The following is a 17,795-nucleotide window of genomic DNA, read 5'->3' as shown; positions in this document are numbered from 1 at the left end:
TAATGCCACATCATCCTTCCCACCTCACTCAAATGTAATGCCACATCACCCTTCCCACCTCACTCAAATGTAGATATAAAATCAGGGAAATGCAAGTTCTAATCAGTTGTGTATTTGTGAAGTCTTTGAAAATGTAATAAGTTTTACGAAACGCGCCCGTGTCGCGTCAGACTAGAAATAAAAATGAATTTTGGAGAAGTGATTTTTGATTTACCTCCAACAGTGAAGCATAATGTACGAAAGATTGAGAAAATTCGTGTTAGAATTATTAATCTTACATTTCGGTCATATTTAATATAATATATATATATATATATATATATATATATATATATATATATATATATATATATATATATGTGTGTGTGTGTGTGTGTGTGTGTGTGTGTGTGTGTGTGTGTGTGTGTGTGTGTGTGTGTTTACTAGTTGTGTTTTTGCGGGGGTTGAGCTTTGCTCTTTCGGCCCGCCTCTCAACTGTCAATCAACTGTTTACTAACTACTTTTTTTTTTTTTTTTTTTTTTTTTCTCCCCACACCACACACACACACCCCAGGAAGCAGCCCGTGACAGCTGACTAACTCCCAGGTACCTATTTACTGCTAGGTAACAGGGGCACTTAGGGTGAAAGAAACTTTCCCCATTTGTTTCTGCCTCGTGCGGGAATCGAACCCGCGCCACAGAATTACGAGTCCTGCGCGCTATACACCAGGCTACGAGGCCCCAACCTCGAGGTGTGTGTGTCTCTGTGTGTGTGTGTGTGTGTGTGTGTGTGTGTGTGTGTACTCACCTAGTTGTACTTATCTAGTTGTGTTTGCGGGGGTTGAGCTCTGGCTCTTTGGTCCCGCCTATCAACCGACAATCAACAGGTGTACAGATTCCTGAGCCTATTGGGCTCTATCATATCTACACTTGAAACTGTGTATGGAGTCAGCCTCCACCACATCACTTCCTAATGCATTCCATCTGTCAACTACTCTGACACTAAAAAAGTTCTTTCTAATATCTCTTTGACTCATTTGGGCACTCAGTTTCCACCTGTGTCCCCTTGTGCGTGTTCCCCTTGTGTTAAATAGACTGTCTTTATCTACCCTATCAATTCCCTTCAGAATCTTGAATGTTGTGATCATGTCCCCCCTAATTCTTCTGTCTTCCAGCGACGTGAGATTTAATTCCCGTAGGCTCTCCTCGTAGCTCATACCTCTCAGCTCGGGTACTATTCTGGTGGCAAACCTTTGAACCTTTTCCAGTTTAGTCTTATCCTTGACTAGATATGGACTCCATGCTGGGGCTGCATACTCCAGGATTGGCCTGACATATGTGGTATACAAAGTTCTGAATGATTCTTTACACAAGTTTCTGAATGCCGTTCGTATGTTGGCCAGCCTGGCATATGCCGCTGATGTTATCCGCTTGATATGTGCTGCAGGAGATAGGTCTGGCGTGATATCAACCCCTAAGTCTTTTTTCTTCTCTGACTTCTGAAAAATTTCCTCTCCCAGATGATACCTTGTATCTGGCCTCCTGCTCCCTACACCTATCTTCATTACATTACATTTGGTGGGGTTAAACTCTAACAACCATATGTTCGCCCATTCCTTCAGTTTGTCTAGGTCTTCTTGAAGCCTCAAACAGTCCTCTTCTGTTTTAATCCTTCTCATAATTTTAGCATCGTCCGCAAACATTGAGAGAAATGAATCGATATCCTCCGGGAGATCATTTACATATATCAGAAACAAGATAGGACCGAGTACAGAGCCCTGTGGGACTCCATTGGTGACTTCACGCCAATCCGAGGTCTCACCCCTCACCGTAACTCTCTGCTTCCTATTGCTTAGATACTCCCTTATCCACTGGAGCACCTTACCAGCTACACCTGCCTGTCTCTCCAGCTTATGTACCAGCCTCTTATGCGGTACTGTGTCAAAGGCTTTCCGACAATCCAAGAAAATGCAGTCCTCCCAGCCCTCTCTTTCTTGCTTAATCTTTGTCACCATATCGTAGAATTCTATCAAGCTTGTAAGGCAAGATTTACCCTCCCTGAACCCGTGTTGGCGATTTGTCACGAAGTCCTTCTCTCCAGATGTGTTACCAGGTTTTTTCTCGCGATCTTCTCCATCACCTTGCATGGTATACAAGTCAAGGACACTGGCCTGTAGTTCAGTGCCTCTTGCCTGTCGCCCTCTTTGTATATTGGGACCACATTCGCCGTCTTCCATAATTCTGGTAGGTCTCCCGTCTCCAGTGACTTACTATACACTATGGAGAGTGGCAAGGAAAGTGCCTCTGCACACTCTTTCAGTATCCATGGTGAGATCCCATCTGGACCAACAGCCTTTCTAACATACAGATCCAGCAGGTGTCTCTTGACCTCCTCTCTCGTTATTTCGAACTCTTCCAAGGCCACATGGTTTACCTCCCTTTCTCCTAGCACAGTGACCTCACCTTGTTCTATTGTGAAGACCTCCTGGAACCTCTTGTTGAGTTCTTCACACACCTCTCTGTCATTCTCAGTATACCCGTCCTCGCTTGTTCGAAGTTTCAATACCTGTTCTTTCACTGTTGTTTTCCTTCTGATGTGACTGTGGAGTAGCTTTGGTTCGGTCTTGGCTTTGTTTGCTATTTCATTTTCAAAACTTTTCTCTGCTTCTCTTCTCACCCTGGAGTACTCATTCCTGGTTCTCTGGTATCTCTCTCTGCTTTCTGGTGTTCTGTTATTCCGGAAGTTCCTCCACGCCCTTTTGTTCAGTTTCTTCGCTTCCACACATGCCCTATTATACCATGGATTCTTCTGTTGCTTCTCGGATTTTTCCCTTTGGGCCGGGATGAACCTGTTTACTGCCTCCTGACACTTTTGGGTAACATAGTCCATCATACCCTGTACAGACTTATCTCTGAGGTCTGTGTCCCAAGGTATTTCACTTAGGAAACTTCTCATCTGTTCATAATTCCCCTTTCGGTACACCAGCCTTTTGATTCCTAGTTCTTTTTGGGGGGAGATAAGTCCTAGCTCTTCCAGGTACTCAAAGTTCAATACACTGTGGTCACTCATTCCCAAGGGCGCTTCCAACTTAACTTCCCTTATATCCCACTCATTTAGGGTAAATATCAAATCAAGCATTGCTGGTTCATCTTCTCCTCTCATTCATGTTGGTTCTTTGTAGTGCTGGCTTAGGAAGTTTCTTGTTGCCGCGTCCAGCAGCTTAGCTCTCCATGTTTCTGGTCCTCCATGCGGGTCTCTGTTCTTCCAATCTTTCTTCCCATGGTTGAAGTCTCCCATAATTAGTAGTCCAGATCCATTCCTGCTAGCAACAGAAGCTGCTCTTTCTATTATGTTAATGGTGGCCATGTTGTTTCTATCATATTCCTGTCTAGGTCTTCTGTCATTTTGATGGTGGATTATATATGTCTACGATTATAATTTTTTTCCCTCCATTTGTTACGGCACCTGCTATGTAGTCACTGAAACCTTCACAGCCCTGAATATCTATCTCCTCAAAATTCCAGCCTTTTCTTACCAGCAGAGCTACACCACCCCCACCTCTTCCTTCCCTCTCTTTCCTCATACCATAATAGTCCTGTGGGAACACTGCGTTTGTTATCGTTTTCGAGAGCTTTGTTTCTGTGAGGGCTATTATGTCTGGGTTTTCCTCTAGTCCCCGTTCTCCAAGCTCATTTGCTTTATTTGTAATTCCATCTATGTTAGTGTACATCGCTTTGAGGCTCACTTTCTTCTGTCCCTTCTCAAATCGCCTCCTTGGTGAGTGTTCTGCTGGTGGGGGAGGCTGTTCCATGGGTGTGAGGACCTGTGAGGTGGATAACAGGGTCTCAGAGGATACCGGGATGAGGGGCGGAGGATCCAGCGAAGGTGGAGGGTGTGTGTGTGTGTGTGTGTGTGTGTGTGTGTGTGTGTGTGTGTGTGTATGTGTACTCACCTAATTGTACTCACCTAATTGTGCTTGCGGGGGTTGAGCTCTGGCTCTTTGGTCCCGCCTCTCAACCGTCAATCAACTGGTGTACAGATTCCTGAGCCTATTGGGCTCTATCATATCTACATTTGAAACTGTGAATGGAGTCAGCCTCCACCACATCACTTCCTAATGCATTCCATTTGCTAACTACTCTGACACTGAAAAAGTTCTTTCTAACGTCTCTGTGGCTCATTTGGGTACTCAGCTTCCACCTGTGTCCCCTTGTTCGCGTCCCACCAGTGTTGAAAAGTTCGTCCTTGTTTACCCGGTCGATTCCCCTGAGGATTTTGTAGGTTGTGATCATGTCCCCCCTTACTCTTCTGTCTTCCAGTGTCGTGAGGTGCATTTCCCGCAGCCTTTCCTCATAACTCATGCCTCTTAGTTCTGGGACTAGTCTAGTAGCATACCTTTGGACTTTTTCCAGCTTCGTCTTGTGCTTGACAAGGTACGGGCTCCATGCTGGGGCCGCATACTCCAGGATTGGTCTTACATATGTGGTGTACAAGATTCTGAATGATTCCTTACACAGGTTCCTGAACGCCGTTCTGATGTTAGCCAGCCTCGCATATGCCGCAGACGTTATTCTCTTTATGTGGGCTTCAGGAGAAAGGTTTGGTGTGATATCAACTCCTAGATCTTTCTCTCTGTCTGTTTCATTAAGTACTTCATCTCCTATTCTGTATCCTGTGCCTGGCCTCCTGTTTCCACTGCCTAGTTTCATTACTTTGCATTTACTCGGGTTGAACTTCAACAGCCATTTGTTGGACCATTCACTCAGTCTATCCAGGTCATCTTGTAGCCTCCTACTATCATCCTCTGTTTCAATCCTCCTCATAATTTTTGCATCGTCGGCAAACATTGAGAGGAACGAATCTATACCCTCTGGGAGATCATTTACATATACCAGAAACAGTATAGGTCCGAGGACTGACCCCTGCGGGACTCCACTTGTGACGTCTCGCCAATCTGAGACTTCACCCCTCACACAGACTCGTTGTCTCCTGTTGCTTAGGTATTCCTCTATCCACCGGAGTACCTTCCCTCTCACTCCAGCCTGCATCTCCAACTTTCGCACTAGCCTCTTGTGTGGCACTGTATCAAAGGCTTTCTGACAATCCAAAAATATGCAGTCTGCCCACCCTTCTCTTTCTTGCCTTATTTTTGTTGCCTGGTCGTAGAATTCAAGTAACCCTGTGAGGCAGGACCTGCCATCCCTGAACCCATGTTGATGCTGTGTTACAAAGTTCCTTCGCTCCAGATGCTCCACTAGTTTTTTTCGCACAATCTTCTCCATCAGCTTGCATGGTATGCAGGTTAGGGACACTGGCCTGTAGTTCAGTGCCTCCTGTCTATCCCCTTTCTTGTATATCGGGACTACGTTAGCTGCTTTCCAAGTATCTGGCAGTTCCCCTGTTGCCAGTGATTTGTTATACACTATGGAGAGTGGTAGGCTCAGTTCTCTTGCTCCTTCCTTTAGAACCCAAGGGGAGATTCCATCTGGGCCTATAGCCTTCGTCACGTCCAACTCTAGTAAACACTTCCTTACTTCCCCACTGGTAATCTCAAACTCTTCCAGTGGTTCCTGGTTAGCTATTCCCTCACTTACCTCTGGAATTTCTCCTTGTTCTAAGGTGAAGACCTCCTGGAATTTCTTATTCAATTCCTCACACACTTCCTTGTCATTTGTAGTGAATCCTTCCGCCCCTATCCTTAATCTCATAACCTGTTCCTTTACTGTTGTTTTTCTCCTAATGTGGCTATGCAACAATTTAGGCTGAGTCTTTGCCTTGCTTGCGATGTCATTTTCGTATTGTCTTTCTGCCTCTCTTCTCATCCTGACATATTCATTCCTGGCATTCTGGTATCTTTCTCTGCTCTCCAGTGTCCTGTTATTCCTATAGTTTCTCCATGCCCTTTTACTTTGCTGCTTAGCTAGCCTACATCTTTGATTAAACCATGGGTTTCTCATCTTCATTTCTCTGTTTTCCTTTTGGACTGGGACAAACTTGTTTGCTGCGTCCTTGCACTTCTGCGTGATGTAATCCATCATATCTTGGGCCGTCTTTCCCCTGAGCTCTGTTTCCCATGCTATATCTGTTAGGAATTTTCTTATCCCCTCATAGTTTCCCTTTCGGTATGCTAACCTTTTGGTTTCGGTATCCCTCCTCGAGTTCAATAACCCTTCTTCAATCAAGTACTCAAACACCAGTACACTGTGGTCGCTCATTCCTACTGGGTCCTCAAAACCGATTTCTCTTATGTCGGAGTCGTTCAGAGTGAAGACTAGGTCGAGTCTCGCTGGTTCGTCATTGCCTCTCATCCTTGTGGGTTCTCCGACATGCTGCGTTAAAAAGTTGCTTGTCACCACCTCCAATAGTTTGGCTCTCCACGTATCCTCGCCTCCATGCGGTTCCTTGTTCTCCCAGTCAATCTTTCCGTGATTGAAGTCGCCCATGATGAGCAGGTGGGATCTATTTCTACAGGCAGCAGAGGCTGCCCTCTCAATTATAGTGTTAACTGCCTTGTTGTTGTTTTCATACTCTTGACTGGGTCTCCTGTCATTTGGTGGAGGGTTGTATATTACTGCTACTACTATTCTTGGTCCTCCCATTGTTATGGTGCCTGCTATGTAGTCTCTGAACTCCTCACAGCCCGGGATGGCCATCTCCTTAAAACTCCATTCCCTTCTCATGAGTAGGGCCACTCCGCCTCCTCCTCTACCTTCCCTCTCTTTCCTTATTACTGTATACTCCTGGGGAAACACGGCATTCGTTATGATTCCAGAGAGTTTTGTTTCAGTGAGTCCGATTACATCTGGGTTAACTTCTTGTGCTCTTTCCCTTAGTTCACTTGTCTTGCTTGTGATCCCATCTATGTTCGAGTACATCACCCTGAAACTGACTCTCTTCTGCTTCTTTTCTGGGGGGGACCTTTGGGATCTGGGGTGAGTGGGAGCTGGGGGGACCTGGCACGGGGGGATTGGTGGAGGAGGGAGGGCTTGGGGTGGTGGGGGAGAGGGGGAGGGTACAGGGGGTGGATAAGAGGGGGAGGGTACAGGGGTGGATAAGAGGGGGAGGGTACAGGGGGTGGATAAGAGGGGGAGGGTACAGGGGGTGGGTAAGAGAGGGAGGGTTGGGGAAGCATAGGGGGAGGAGAGGCTGTGGGGGATAGGGGAGATGGGGGGGCTTGGGGGGAGAGAAAAGGGTGGAGGGCTTGGGGGGCGTGGGGGAAAAGGGAGGGCTGAGGTGGGTGAGGAAGAGGGGAGGGTTTAGGGGAGTGGGGGAGAGGGGAAGACTTAGGTGGGGTGGGGGAGAGTGGGGGGCTTAGGGGGGAGGGGGAGAAGGGAGGGCATGGGGGTGGGAGAGACGGGAAGGCATGTGGGAGAAGGGAGGGCATGGGAGATGGGGGAGAAGGGAGGTCCTGGGGAGAGGGGTGAGGGGGAGAAGGGGGGTGAGTGGGGGGAGGGGGGTGGGTGGGGGGAGGGTGCCCTAGGTGGGTACTTAGTGGGGGGCTGACAGGGGATGGGGCAGGTTGGGTGTCTGTTGGGTAGAATTTGGGGGTGGTGCCCCAATCCCTGTGGCTGTTGCACTGTTTGAGGAGGGTTCTCCACTTCCCTCTGGGATTGTAGGGTTCTGGGTTGTGGTACTCTGATTTCCTTCTCTCTCCCTGCGCTCCTTCCTCGCGTCTGCTGTCCGTATTCTCTCTTCCCTTGTCATATCCCTCTGCAGGAATATTTTCTTGAACTTCTCTACACCTTTTAGACAACACTTCCTTGCTAGCAGTTCCTCTTTCGCGATTTCGCTCATGAAAACCACCTTTATCATTCGGTCTCTGTCCTTGTTGTACTTTCCAAGCCTGAAAACCTTTTCAACATTTCGCTCAGCTCCCTCCATCCTTACCTCTTTAAGGATCTCTTTAATCATGTTTTTGTCCTTGTCTCTCCGCTCCTTTGGTCTGGTCCCTGTTTGTTCTTCAATGCCTGCTACTACTACTGCTCTATTTCTCTCTATCAGCCGGCTAGTACATCTAGCTGCTTCCTGAGAGGAAGCCACTTCCATGGCAACTTCCTTAACCGCAGACCTAGCTTCAGGGCTCTTTTTAAGCATTTCAGCAAATGAGATCTGGGTTGTGGTGGTCCCCTCCACAGTAGCATTCCCATCTCCCTGGGGTACGGTTTGTGCCTGGTATTGTGGAAGAGTCTCCTTTAGGTATCTTATCTCCTCCTTTGCTGCCCTTAAATCATCTTGCAGGTTGGCTACTGTCTCCCTCATTACCCTCAGTCCTTCACTGAATTCATTCTGCATTTGCTGGAGTACTTCCTTCATCCCGGCTTCCTGTTCCATCCCATCCTCTGTGTTTGTTCCAGTTGTGAATTTCCTGCGTTTGGCAGTCAGAGTTCGTCTCCCTTCCATGATTTCCCTATGAGTGTGTGTGTGTGTGTGAGAGAGAGAGAGAGAGAGAGAGAGAGAGAGAGAGAGTGAGAGTGTGTGAGTGTGTGTGTGTGTGTGTGTGTGTGTGTGTGTGTGTGTGTGTGTGTGTGTGTGTGTGTGTGTGTGTGGGTTTTTGTGTGTGTGTGTGTGTACTCACCTAATTATACTCACCTAATTGTGTCTGCAGGATTGAGCATTGACTCTTGGATCCCGCCTTTCGAGCATCGGTTGTTTACAGCAATGACTATTGTCGTATTTCCCTATCATACCTAGTTTTAGAATTATGAACAGTATTTGCTTCCACAACCTGTTTCTTAAGTACATTCCATTTTCCCACTACTCTCACGCTAAAAGAAAACTTCCTAACATCCCTGTGACTCATCCGAGTTTCCAGCTTCCACCCATGTCCCCTCGTTCTGTTACTATTCCGGGTGAACATTTCGTCTATGTCTACACTGTCAATCCCCCTTTGTGTGTATGTGCGTGTGTGCGTGTGTATGTGTGTGTGTGTGTGTGTGTGTGTGTGTGTGTGTGTGTGTGTTTGTGTGCGCGTGCGTGCGTGCGTGTGTGTGTGTGTGTGTGTGTGTGTGTGTGTGTGTGTGTGTGTGTGTGTGTGTGTGTGTGTGTGTGTGTTTGTGTAACAGATTGTCGGTCTGTATGTTTGCGCAAAGTATGACAGCAGACACTTGGGACCAACCCCAGCTAACTTTGCAAGATGACACATGGAATCATCTAGGAGTCGTGTATCAGGAACATTCATAGGGTCTTAATTAAGTTAATGAACGGGAAGCATATTCATCATTAACCAATGACTGGATCAAATTTGTCTGAAGTGGTTATTAAAGAGGATGAAGTTCATGTCCTTAAAACACTCCAGCGAGACCAGTTAGTGGGACCGGGTAGGGTGAGCACAAGAGTAATTGGTTTTGAGCTGATCTGATGGTTCCATCCTCTCACACGATCATTACTGACCCGTGCCACTACTCATTTTGTCACCAGTGTAATTACAAGAAAAATTACTGACATGTTAATCCCTTTCGCAATACCAACATCATTCGATCATCTTTGGCTACTATATAGCCGAAAATAGGGTTTCAAGAAAGGTCGTTATTTTGCTGATCTCTTGCCAAGTTCCTCCAATAAATCACTGCAATCACTGGAAGAGTTCGAGGTCAGCCGAGACGTGTACTGAACATTACATACAGCTCATGTATGACACTCTGGAGTACACACACGTTAGATCAGGAATGACACTCTGGATTACTTGTAAAGCTTAAAGTATCAGGTATGACACATTGGATTACTAGTAAAGCTTGAAGTATCAGATATGACACACTGGATTACTAGTAAAGCTTGAAGTATCAGGTATGACACACTGGATTACTAGTAAAGCTTGAATAATCAGGTATAACACTGTAGATTATTAGAAAAGCTTGAAGAATCAGGTATGACACTCTGGATTACTAGCAAAGCTTGAAGTATCAGGTATGACACTCTGGATTATTACCAAAGCTTGAAGTATCAGGCATGACACTCTGGATTACTAGCAAAGCTTGAAGTATCAGATAAGACACTCTGGATTATTAGCAAAGCTTGAAGTATCAGGTATGACACTCTGGATTACTAGCAAAGCTTGAAGTATCAGGTATGACACTCTGGATTACTTGCAAAGCTTGAAGTATCAGGTATGACACTCTGGATTATTACCAAAGCTTGAAGTATCAGGTATGACACCTTGGATTACTAGCAAAGCTTGAAGTATCAGATAAGACACTCTGGATTATTAGCAAAGCTTGAAGTATCAGGTATGACACTCTGGATTACTAGCAAAGCTTGAAGTATCAGGTATGACACTCTGGATTACTTGCAAAGCTTGAAGTATCAGGTATGACACTCTGGATTACTAGCAAAGCTTGAAGTATCAGGTATGACATTCTGGATTACTAGCAAAGCTTGAAGTATCAGATAAGACACTCTGGATTACTAGCAAAGCTTGAAGTATCAGGTATGACACTCTGGATTACTAGCAAAGCTTGAAGTATCAGGTATGACATTCTGGATTACTAGCAAAGCTTGAAGTATCAGATAAGACACTCTGGATTACTAGCAAAGCTTGAAGTATCAGGTATGACACTCTGGATTACTAGCAAAGCTTGAAGTATCAGGTATGCCACTCTGGATTACTAGCAAAGCTTGAAGTATCAGGTATGACATTCTGGATTACTAGCAAAGCTTGAAGTATCAGATAAGACACTCTGGATTACTAGCAAAGCTTGAAGTATCAGATAAGACACTCTGGATTACTAGCAAAGCTTGAAGTATCAGGTATGACACTCTGGATTACTAGCAAAGCTTGAAGTATCAGGTATGACATTCTGGATTACTAGCAAAGCTTGAAGTATCTGGAAAATATATGATGTTCTGCAGCATCCCATTTAAGGGGGCATATCAATGTAAAATTAAAAGTGGTTCAATTTGCTTATAAATTTTTTTATGAAATGGTTACAGAAAGGGCTGCAGCTGGTCCACGTTTCATCATCACTTCCTAAACAGAAAAGGAGAAAAAAAAATAAACAACGAATTGTGCAACGAATTTTCAAATAGTTTCAGGGAATACATGTGTCAACTAAAATCATTTCTATAACACTCAGATATTACATTAAGCACATAATAAAGGATTCTAGTGATCAGTTTTATCAAAAAAGTGTTTAGTGCAATAATATAATTTTTCAAAGTTACCCTTCTAAAAAAATATGCAATATATGATATTTATAAATTTTTATAAAATCAACAAATAGACTTTGGACTAAAATGTCTACTAGATTCTGTAGAAGCATAAACGCTACATATAAGGTGTAATTTGCATGTAAATTGATTAATAAATGAAAACTCTGAAGTAATTTGAAGGTGTAAATTACTTTCCAGAGTAAAATAAAGATCCAAGTTCGGCCACCTGTAGCCAAGCTTGACTTCGACAGATTTTGTTCATAATTGGCACCCTTGCAGATAGGCATCCATTGAGCAAGGTGTGCAAGTTTCATGCAAATCCCTTGATAACAAACGAGAAAACTATTGGCCAAAAAAAAAAGAAAAAAAAAAAAGGAAAAAAAATAAATTTAAATATAAATATATTGCACATACATATTACAATTATGACAAGAGTTTGTGCTTCTACAGCACATAGTAGACATTTTAGTTGACACATGGGTTCCCTGAGATTATTTGAGAATGTTGAACATTCGTTGCATAATACGTTGTGTATTTTTTTTCTCCTTTTCTGTTTTGGGTGTGATGGTGAAACTTGGACCAGTTGCAGCCCTTTCTATAACCATTTCATAAAAAAATTTATAAGCAAATTGAACAACTTTTAATTTATAACGATTTAGAATGATATGCCCCCTTAACAAGCAAAATATTTTCGGTAAAATTATAAAAAGTCAAAATAATATTATTATTGTTGTCAATGCACTTAATAACATATTACAATGCAATTAATAATAATGTTGACATTAATCAAAACAACAACAAACATAGTAGTTTACTTAATTGCTCATCGGATTTTTTTTAATAATATTCATGCCATGTATTTTACACTAACAATAATTAAACCCATTAAATATATTCAATTTTTTTTCTCATCAGGTTCCAGTAGGAAGGTTGTTGAGATGGAGGAGGCTCCTGGCGGCGGCACTGGAGGCGGCGGTGGTGGGGACGTCGTATGCGGCATTAGGCTTGGACGAGGCTTGGTTGGTGGGGGTCGTGTGGTAGGTGTCGGCGGCGTGGTGGGGGTCGGCGGCGTGGTGGGGGCCAGGAGCTCCGTAGACAATGGTTCCTTTGGCTCCTGCAACGGTGATCTTCTGACCACTACCTCCAGAGATTCTCTTCTGGGACCCCACAGCAAACCGGTGAGTCAGATGTCCGGTAATTCGGAAACTATTGCCGTTAAACTGAGTACGTCAGGAAAAATGGCCGTTAAACTGAGTACGTCAGGAAATATGGCCGGTAAACTGAGTACGTCAGGAAATATGGCCGGTAAACTGAGTACGTCAGGAAATATGGCCGGTAAACTGAGTACGTCAGGAAATATGGCCGGTAAACTGAGTACGTCAGGAAATATGGCCGGTAAACTGAGTACGTCAGGAAATATGGCCGGTAAATTGAGTACGTCAGCAACTATAGCCGGTAAACTGGGTACGTCAGCAACTATAGCCGGAAAACTGGTTAGATCAGGAAAAATAGCTGGTAAACTGGGTAAGCCGAATACTAGAGCCGGTTAACTTGAGAGTTCAATTAACCCCCCCCCCCCCGACATAAGGGAAAGCAATCCTAGCATCACCAATTTAACAGTTATTGGCGTATAATGGTGACTAACGCAGTAATAATCTACAAACGATGCAGTAGTTATATTATCAAAGAAATTGAACTCCTGATGAGAAGCAAATTTGCATTACATATATATATACATATATATATATATATATGTATATATATATATATATATATATATATATATATATATATATATATATATATATATATATATATATATGTCGTACTTAGTAGCCAGAACGCACTTCTCAGCCTACTATGCAAGGCCCGATTTGCCTAATAGGCCAAGTTTTCCTGAATTAATATATTTTCTCTAATTTTTTTCTTATGAAATGATAAAGCTACCCATTTCATTATGTATGAGGTCAATTTTTTTTATTGGAGTTAAAATTAACGTAGATATATGACCGAACCTAACCAACCCAACCTAACCTAACCTAACCTATCTTTATAGATTAGGTTAGGTTAGGTAGCCGAAAAAGTTAGGTTAGGTTAGGTTAGGTAGGTTAGGTAGTCGAAAAACAATTAATTCATGAAAACTTGGCTTATTAGGCAAATTGGGCCTTGCATAGTTGGCTGAGAAGTGAGTTCTGGCTATTAGGTACGACATATATATATATATATATATATATATATATATATATGTCGTACCTAGTAGCCAGAACTCACTTCTCAGCCTACTATGCAAGGCCCAATTTGCCTAATAAGCCAAGTTTTCATGAATTAATTGTTTTTCGACTACCTAACCTACCTAACCTAACCTAACCTAACTTTTTCGGCTACCTAACCTAACCTAACCTATAAAGATAGGTTAGGTTAGGTTAGGTAGGGTTGGTTAGGTTCGGTCATATATCTACGTTAATTTTAACTCCAATAAAAAAAAATTGACCTCATACATAATGAAATGGGTAGCTTTATCATTTCATAAGAAAAAAATTAGAGAAAATATATTAATTCATGAAAACTTGGCTTATTAGGCAAATCGGGCCATGCATAGTAGGCCAAAAAGTGAGTTCTGGCTACTAGGTACGACATATATATATATATATATATATATATATATATATATATATATATATATATATATATATATATATATTTTTTTTTTAACCTAGAAGGGGTACCACGTCTGGTGCAAGTGTAGGGACCCATAGCCTCGGAGAAGAAAATAAAGAGTACTCAGAGAAGACCTTGTGGATCCTCACTGAACACTTTGATATTTTCTTCTCCTACCACCCCTATTCTTTTGGTATGTGTGTATATTTATCTAACTTTATTTGAATATATATATATGCATATATATATATATATATATATATATATATATATATATATATATATATATATATATATATATATATGTCGTACCTAGTAGCCAGAACGCACTTGTCAGCCTACTATGCAAGGCCCGATTTGCCTAATAAGCCAAGTTTTCCTGAATTAATATATTTTCTCTAATTTTTTCTTATGATATGATAAAGCTACCCATTTGATTATGTATGAGGTCAATTTTTTTTTATTGAAGTTAAAATTAACGTAAATTAATGACCGAACCTAACCAACCCTACCTAACCTAACCTATCTTTATAGGTTAGGTTAGGTTAGGTAGCCGAAAAAGTTAGGTTAGGTTAGGTTAGGTAGGTTAGGTAGTCGAAAAAGAATTAATTCATGAAAACTTGGCTTATTAGGCAAATTGGGCCTTGCATAGTTGGCTGAGAAGTGCGTTCTGGCTACTAGGTACGACATATATATACATATATATATATATATATATATATATATATATATATATATATATATATATATATATATATATATATATATATATATATATATATATATATATATCCAGACCTAACGACCCTCAGAAGCGCCCTGATGGGGTCACCTTGCTACCTTGGAAGGATGGTAAGCAGGTGGTGTGGGACTACACGTGCGCTGCCACACTGGCCAGTACCTACCTCCACTACAGCACACGTGAAAGCGGTGGTGCTGCTTCTTTCAGGGAATCGCAGAAAATTATTAAATACAGAGGTCTAGCACACTGCTACAGCTTTGTTCCGATCGGCTCGGAGACCCTCGGTTCGTGGGGAAAATGTGCATTGAAGTTCCTGAAGGAATTGGGGGACAAATTGATCAGCGCTACAAAAGACCAGAGAGCAAAAAGTTTCTTGTTCCAGCGCCTCAGTGTTGCGATTCAGAGGGGAAATGCCTGTTGCGTCTTGGGCACTAGTCCAACTTCAGAGGAATTCGAAGAAGTGTTTGACTTGCAACAATGATCGAACCCATCTGTGACATTCATCAATGTTTCCCATTGTTGTGTTTTTCAAGAGATCCATAACCTTTAAGCACCTTTTTGCATTATTATTTTTGTATCAACCCATGTATATCTTGTAACCATCGAATATATATATATATATATATATATATATATATATATATATATATATATATATATATATATATATATATATATATATATATATATGTCGTACCTAATAGCCAGAACGCACTTCTCAGCCTACTATTCAAGGCCCGATTTGCCTAATAAGCCTAGTTTTCATAAATTAATGTTTTTTTCGTCTACCTAACCTACCTAACCTAACCTAACCTAGCTTTTTTTGGCTACCTAACCTAACCTTACCTATAAATATAGGTTAGGTTAGGTTAGGTAGGGTTGGTTAGGTTCGGTCATATATCTACATTAATTTTAACTCCAATTAAAAAAAAATGACCTCATACATAGAGAAAAGGGTTGCTTTATCATTTCATAAGAAAAAAATTATAGTAAATATATTAATTCAGGAAAACTTGGCTTATTAGGTAAATCGGGCCTTGAATAGTAGGCTGAGAAGTGAGTTCTGGCTACTAGGTACGACATATATATATATATATATATATATATATATATATATATATATATATATATGTATATATATATATATATATATATATATATATATATATATATATATATATATATATTATATATATATATATATATATATAAATATATATATGTCGTACCTAATAGCCAGAACGCACTTCTCAGCCTATTATGCAAGGCCCGATTTGCCTAATAAGCCAAGTTTTCATGAATTAATGTTTTTTCAACTACCTTACCTACCTAACCTAACCTAACCTAACTTTTTCTGCTACCTAACCTAACCTAACCTATAAAGATAGGTTAGGTTAGGTTAGGTAGGGTTGATTAGGTTCTTTCATATATCTACGTTAATTTTAACTCCAATAAAACAAAATTGACCTCATACATAATGAAATGGGTAGCTTTATCAATTCATAAGAAAAAAATTCGAGAAAATATATTAATTCAGGAAAACTTGGCTTATTAGGCAAATCTGGCCTTGCATAGTAGGCTGAGAAGTGCATTCTGGCTACTAGGTACGACATATATATATATATATATATATATATATATATATATATATATATATATATATATATATATATATATATGTATATATATAAATATATAGAGAGAAACACTATGTGACAGAAAAGAGTAAATGTTCGTTTGTTCAAAATCGCTAATCTCTGAAAGTTCTTCACCGATTGCTCTGAAATTTACACACAATGTTCCATTCGCGTCAGAGCGGGTTTTTGTAGACATTTTATATTTATGTCACGTCTGTGATGGAAAAAAACATGCTTTTTTGAAAAACTGTTTTTTAATGTGTTTTTCATGTGAGAGAAATCTTCACAACCTCTTTACCGATTGTTTTGAAATTTTGACACAACGTTGCATTTGAATAGGTGCATGTTTTTATATACTTACTATATACGTGCCTCACCTGTGACGGGAAAAAAAACATGTTTTTTTTATATACAGCGCCATCTTTTGGACGTAAGAGCAATACACGCTGTTATCTCCCAAAGTTCGTCACTGATTGTTTTGAAATTCTGACACAACGTTTCACTTGAATATGCGCGTGTTTTTATATGCCTACTATTTAGATGCCACACCTGTGACAGGTAAAAACATAATTTAAAAAAAAAAGCGCCATCTGTTGAGCATAATAGCAACACACACACGCAATACTAAATATGTTATGATTCCACTTCAATGTTTCCGATTGCATTAATAAATGGAATTTTCATAAATTTCGATTTATTTTAATTTTGATTTAATTATTTTGTGTGACATTGTGTTGGAATTGAGCTGTGTTGTTTACCACATTGTTCATTTCATAGGTGTAAGTAGAGATGCCAAACTTGTAAAAGGTAAAAACATTCTTCTTTTTTTAAGTAACAGCGCCATCTGTTGCACGTAAGAGCCATGCACACTATAATATGTTACGATACCATTTCAATCTTTCAGATTGTATTGACAAATTAAATTTTCTTATATTTCGATTTATTTTCATTTTAGTTTAATTATTTTGTGTGATATTGTGTTGGAATTTAGCTGTGTTGTTTACCATACTGTTCATTTCGTGAGTATAAATATAGATGCCACACACCTGTGACAGTAAAAGCAAGCATTTTAATAAAAAGGCGCCATCTGCAGCACGTAAGAACAACTCACGCTATACTAAATATGTTATGATTTCATTTCAATGTTTCCAATTTCAATTGATAAATTGAATTTTCATAGATTTCGAATTAATTTCATTATGATTTAATTATTTTGCGACACTGCATTGGAATTGAACTTTGATGTTTAGCATACCGTTCATTTCGTGAGTATAGTTTATTTTTTTTATTTCTTCATTGTTTTTCATTTCGTTTTTTAAGTGTTTTCTTATATTTCAGTGATGGCAACATCAGATCATTTCATGTTCCCAATTTTCTGATGCGAACATCAGATCATTTGGGAATGCGTCGGACGAGGGAGTGGGGAATGGTGAGGAGAATGAGGGGGCGGGAGTAGGGGATGATACTGAGGAAGACGTGACAAGGGAGAGGGGTAATGGTGAGATGGACGAGGGGACGTGGGAGTTGGGGATGGTGGAGAGGAAGGGACAGGGGAATAGAGAATGATGGGAAGGACAAGGAGACAGGAGAGTGGGGGGTGGTGCGAAGGACGAGGGAACAGGGGAGAGGGGAA

General features: G+C 41.1%; 1 protein-coding gene across 1 annotated transcript in view; it reads left to right on the top strand.

The window, feature by feature from the left end:
- The window catches only part of LOC123774836 (uncharacterized), a 598,107-nt gene that overhangs the window by 516,622 nt on the left and 63,690 nt on the right, over positions 1–17,795 (top strand). The window contains exon 15 of the mRNA XM_069316494.1: positions 12,041–12,303. Within this exon, the coding sequence (XP_069172595.1) occupies positions 12,041–12,303 (263 nt within the window). The remainder of the gene's footprint in view (positions 1–12,040; positions 12,304–17,795) is intronic.

The sequence above is a fragment of the Procambarus clarkii genome, chromosome 84, assembly GCF_040958095.1.
Source record: "Procambarus clarkii isolate CNS0578487 chromosome 84, FALCON_Pclarkii_2.0, whole genome shotgun sequence".
Taxonomy (NCBI): Eukaryota; Metazoa; Arthropoda; class Malacostraca; order Decapoda; family Cambaridae; genus Procambarus; species Procambarus clarkii.
Note: the sequence above shows the minus strand (reverse complement) of the source record. Positions and strands in the feature narration are given on the sequence as shown.